Source organism: Penicillium oxalicum, chromosome VII (genome assembly GCF_001723175.1).
Source record: "Penicillium oxalicum strain HP7-1 chromosome VII, whole genome shotgun sequence".
Lineage (NCBI taxonomy): Eukaryota > Fungi > Ascomycota > Eurotiomycetes > Eurotiales > Aspergillaceae > Penicillium > Penicillium oxalicum.
The window spans coordinates 1,915,086-1,920,962 of NC_064656.1; the positions used below are offsets into that span (position 1 = coordinate 1,915,086).

Genomic DNA, 5,877 nt, shown 5'->3' on the forward strand with positions numbered 1-5,877 from the left:
AAGAAACAGTTACCGTTCGGAGCGATCTATTTTAGGCCCTTAATCCATTCTTTTACCCATTCCTATAGCGATTTACCTCTCGGGGGCATATATTTAAATAGTAGGTATTTATACTTAATTAATAAGGATAAGGATAAGGATAATAGTGAGGATAATAGTAAGATCGGTAGGGAGCGTAGGGGCTTAGTAACTATAAGGGTTAAGAATTAGTAACGTAATTCCCGGTTGTGCCGTACACCCGGTTGTGCCGTACACCCGGTTGTGCCGTACACCCCATCGAAAATCGCGTCTTCCTACCAACCTACCTAATTCAACCACCTACCATGCCACCAATTCGCTCTGAATCTCGGCAGAAATTGGCCAATCAAGAGGGCAAGATCCTATTAACCCTTTCTGATATCAAAAATGGCCGCGTTAAATCTATCCGCGCGGCAGCGAAGCTATACGAAATACCTCACACAACCTTAGCCGACCGCGCGAAAGGTGTACTTGCACGCGTTAAATCTCGCCCATCTCGCCTGAAATTAACCCAATTAGAAGAGGATTCGCTTACTGAATGGATACTCTCTATGGATTCACGCGGTGCATCCCCTAGACCGGCTACCGTGGGAGTAATAGCCAATATCCTACTTGCTGCGCGCGGTAGCTACCCTCCGCCTACTATTGGAAAGAATTGGCCATCAACCTTTATTAACCGCCGTCCTGAGCTTCGTACACGCTTCTCGCGAAGATACGATTACCAAAGGGCACTAAACGAAGATCCGAAATCGATTCGGCAGTGGTTCGCGACCGTACAAAGTGTGATTGACGAGAACGGTATACAACCGGAGGATATCTACAACTTTGATGAGACAGGCTTTGCAATAGGCCTTATATCTTCGCAGAAAGTAGTCACAAGGGCTGAATACTACGGTCGGAGATCTCTTCTACAACCAGGAAATCGCGAATAGATTACTACGATCGAAGCAATCTGCGCAGATGGCTATTCACTTCCGCCATGTATAGTCTTCAGAGGCAAAGTGGCTATTGCAGGATGGTTTGACGAAAACCTACCGAAAGACTAGCGAATCGAGGTCTCAAAGAATGGCTGGACTACCGATGAGATTGGCCTACGCTGGCTAGAAAAGCACTTTATCCCACACACGAATTCGCGCGTACGAGGTCGGTTTCGGCTATTAATTCTTGACGGTCATGGTAGCTACCTTACACCCCAATTCGACCGAATCTGTACAGAAAACGATATTATACCACTTTGTATGCCTGCGTATTTATCGTATCTACTACAACCTCTAGATGTTGGGTGTTTTGCAGTGGTTAAGCGTGCGTACGGTCGCTTCGTTAGCGATCTTGCGCGCAGAGGATATAACTATATCGACAAGCACGATTTCTTAGTAGATTACTAGCACGCGCGGCTAGAAGCCTTCTAATTAACTAATCCTACTATCAAAAACAGCTTCATAGCTAGTGGTCTAGTACTATTAGATAGCGAGAGAGTGCTTAACAAGCTTAATATCTCTCTACGAACACCGACACTACTAAGCAGCCGGCTAAGTAGCAGATCTAGCGAATTTATACCACAAACGCCTAGAACCGCTACTTAGCTATTCAAGCAAGCTTCTTTGTTAAAAGATCTACTAAAGCGACGGTCAAATAGCCCTCCGAGCCTATCAAAAGAGATGTTAGACTAGTTAATCAAGGGGTGCGCTCTAGCGCTATATAGCGGCGCTTTACTAGCAGAGGATATCACGAATCTACGCATGGCGAATGAGAAGATAGTCAAAAAGCGCAATCGGTCAACTAAGAGGATACCCTGCGCAGAGGGTTTAACCATTGAAGAGGCTATATAGCTAGCTAAGCAGCTAAACCAGCCAGAGGAAGATGATAGGGTAGATTCGCATGCAGAGGTTGAATTGCCTAGTCAGCTAATTATACTAGCAAAGAGGGCACCGCCTAGGTGTAGTAGGTGCAGGGAGATTGGCCACAGGATTAATACATGTAAAAATCGCTATATCTAGTTAAATTGATCGGTTTTGGTTGAGATAATCGATTTTGAAGTGTTCTACTGGGGAAAAGTGTACGGCACAACCGGGTGTACGGCACAACCGGGAATTACGTTAACTAGTGATTTCAAGCTTATAAATTATCTTAGTAAAGGTTCGGAAAAGGTCTAGGGCGGTAATCTTTGCGATATTTTCGTATCTGTTTGAATAGTCTGCTAGTCTAGTAGCCACAAAGGTTAGGATATCACTTTGCAATTTATCAAGAAGTAGGGAAACAATCATACCTAGGGTAAGTTAGACTTCTTCTGTTACTTTAGTATAGGCACTACGAAATTCATATACAAAATCGATTACCGATAGGTAGTTAGCTCGGTAGGTTCGTAGAACCCTAGTTACCTTCTTTTTGCTAGGAATAAAGCCGGTGGTATAGAGGGCCTTTTTCAAGCTAATAACATATTTATTAGCGAATTCGCATCGGAATCTTATAGCTTTGACTATTACATCGATGTCCTTCGAGATAGATTGTTAGAGCTATATCTGTATAGTATAGGAGTGTTCGACCCAAGTTTCTGCTTCGTCAGATATTACTTTAGGCCTATTATATTTTGGGTCAACGAGGCGATAGAGTCCTTTCTTTTTAAGGATTTAGCATACATCTCTGAACTAGTCCTCGAAGTCTTCTATTCTTTCCAACATTTCAAGTAGGTTAAGGGTGAATTCTTTAGGGGCGCTAGTAAGTTGGTTTACTAGCTGGCCTCGGGATTTCAGGGTAAAGAATTTGCTATAGTCCTCACGAGATGCAGGGAATTCTTTAACCCCGGCCGCTTGGCCGAGATCTTCTTTAGCTATAGTTAGTATCTAGGAATGTGATTGAGGTTTGGGTAAATTTGATGATTTGGGTGATTTGGATAGGATTTGGGGATAGAATTTAGTAAGAAGGGAGGTTTGTGGGGGATATATGGTGTTGTTGTGTTGTGGTGGGGTTTGAAATGAGAGATGTTAATGTTGTGGTGGTCCTAACAAACATCAACAGACGCGTCTTTCTTTTGTTGATATTGGATTTGGCTTCCACAGCCTGGTTGATTGTGTTATATTTAGTGAATTTCTGGCTTCCACAGCCTGGTTGAGTTTGTTGAATTTGTATTGGATTTGATGATTTGAATTTGGTGATTTGGTGATTATGGCTTCCACAGCCGAATTTGATGGATTTGGTGATTGAAAAATTTGAGAACTTATGGTTTTCACAAATTCAGGCCTCACTATTGCGATCGGGCTCATAACCTGATAGACCTACAGGTCTACAAGGCAAGGAAGCAATCTGGAGGCGAGACAACTGGGATTGGGAAGTCTAGGGAGAAGGAAGAAGAGAGAGAGAGGGAAAACCCACGATAGGGGAAAAACCCTCAAGACACATAACCGCTGCTGGGCCTAGCAAACATCTGGAGAGGGCAAACTCTCTCACCGATTCTAAGGGGGGTGTATAGCTAGATATCAATATAGATAAATTCCTATAGTATCTCAGAGCGTGTCTAGTTTATATAGGATACGATCCTCTTAGATTTTGTAATCTTGCAAGCTTTATAATTAAAATATTCGTTACTATAGACCTCCTTACCGATTTTGTGATAGTTAATTTTTGCGGTAGGCTATCTAATATAACCTAGACGGTAATAGGCTACTTCTAGTAAAATTATAGCAAAGGAATATACGGTCGCTATAATTAGGGGGGCCTTCTTCTCGTATACTATAGATAGTTTAATTAAAGTAGCCTTTAGGAATAGGACACCTCGCTTTCTGTATACGTATACTATAATCTTTCGTTTATTATTTAGGTTAACGAAGACATTTTCCTAATCTTTCTAGCCTATTTTATAATCCTTATATATTTAGGTCGTAGATAGGAGGTTAAAATCACCTATTAGTATATATTCGTATTAAATATCGAGTGTTTTAGTACCCTCTAGAAGGATTAGTTTAATTCGAGTAATTACTTTTCCGAGGGATTTAATAGTTCTTCTATCAGAGGTCTGGTATTAGTAGCTATAGGGGTTACTTTAGAATTTCACAATTATATTTCTATTAACACAAATTAAGCGTGATACGCCTAAGTCGACGATCTATTTAGTAGAGGGGTTTCTTTTAATTAAGGCTATAGTAAATTAGGGATCTAGACGGTCGGCGAAGTCGAATTCTACTACTATAAGGGCGTAGTAGTACTTATCTTCTTCTTTATTAACCTATATTACTATATTTACGCTCGTATTATTATCTTCTTCTTTAAGATCCCTTCCGTATAGTTAGGATTAGGATTAGGATCCCTTCAAGGTAATCGAATTCTTATCCCTATTATTCTTTCTAATAGAAATTAGCTTTTAGGGATTTTAGGAGGGTTAGATAGGATTTTAGGTATTACTACCCCCGTTCTTCTTGATTTTGTTATTATATATCGTAGGCTATCCCTCCGGCGGTGGTCTATTTAGATTGTCTATATTCCTCTACGGGGCATTTACCTAAATACCTTTGACAGGCTTCTAATCCGATATTCGCGATGTAATGACTAGATGGGCGCAGTCCTTGGTGGTATGGCCCTTTCTTCCGCAAAAGAAGTAATTGCCGTTCGGAGCGATCTGATTTAGGCCTTCGATCCATTCTTTTGCCTATTCCTATAGCGATTTACCTCTCGGGGGTATATACTTTAATAGGAGGTATTCGTTTTTGTCAGATATAGGTTTTAGTAGTGGTTTTCCGGTTGTAGTAACGCTTAAAAATTAGTAATTCACGATTTCTAGTTTATAGATTACCTCGGTAAAGGTTCGGAAAAGGTCTAGGGCGGTGATCTTTGCGATATTCTCGTATCTGTTAGAGTAGTCTACTAGTCTAGCAGCCACGAAGGTTAGAATATTACTTTGCAATTTATTAAGAAGTAGGGAAACGATTATACCTAGGGTAAGTTAGACTTCTTCCGTTGCTTTGGTATAGGCACTACGAAATTTATATACAAAGTCGATCGCTAATAGGTAGTTAGCCAGGTAGGTTCGTAGGACCCTAGTTACCTTCTTTTTGCTAGGAATAAAGCCGGTAGTATAGAGGGCCTTTTTCAAGCTAATGATATATTTATTAGCGAATTCGCATCGGAATCTTATAGCTTTGACTATTATATCGATCTCCTTTGAAACAGACTATTGGAGCTATATCTGTATAGTATAGGAGTGTTCGACCTAAGTTTCTGCTTCGTTAGATATTATTTTAGGCCTATCACATTTTGGGTTAACGAGACGATAGAGTCCTTTCTTTTTAAGGATTTGGTATATATCTCTGAACCAGTCTTCAAAGTCTTCTGTTCTTTCTAATATTTTAAGTAGATTAAGGGTGAATTCTTTAGGGGCGCTAGTAAGTTGGTTTACTGGCTAGCCTCGGGATTTTAGGGTAAAGAAGTTGCTATAGTCTTCGCGAGATACGAGAAATTCCTTAATACCGGCCGCTTAGCCGAGGTCTTCTTTAGCTATAGTTAGTATTCAGGAATGTAATAGAGATTTAGGTAAATTTGATGATTTAGGTAGTTTGGATAGGATTTAGGGATGGAATTTAGTAAGAAGGGAGGTTTGTGGGGGATGTATATAGTGTTGTTGTTAGTGTGTTATAGTAGGGTCTGAAGTGAGAGATGTTGATGTTATAGTAGTCCTAACAAACATCAACAGACGCGTCTTTTCTTTTTGTTGATATTAAATTTGGCTTCCACAGCCTAGTTGAATTTGTTATATTTGATGAGTTTCTGGCTTCTACAGCCTGGTTAGATTTGTTGATTTGAATTTGAATTTAGTGATTTAGTGATTTTGGTGATTATAGCTTCCACAGCCGAATTTGATAAATTTGGTGA

At 40.4% G+C, this 5,877-nt stretch overlaps 1 protein-coding gene across 1 annotated transcript; it reads left to right on the forward strand.

Moving 5' to 3' along the window:
* Positions 1–323: 323 nt before the first annotated feature.
* Positions 324–950, forward strand: POX_g09171 (uncharacterized protein; the record flags this gene model as incomplete). Its single annotated transcript, XM_050117930.1, has 1 exon — positions 324–950. The coding sequence occupies one exon, from the start codon at positions 324–326 to the stop codon at positions 948–950; it is 627 nt and encodes a 208-aa protein (XP_049966074.1).
* Positions 951–5,877: the final 4,927 nt, after the last annotated feature.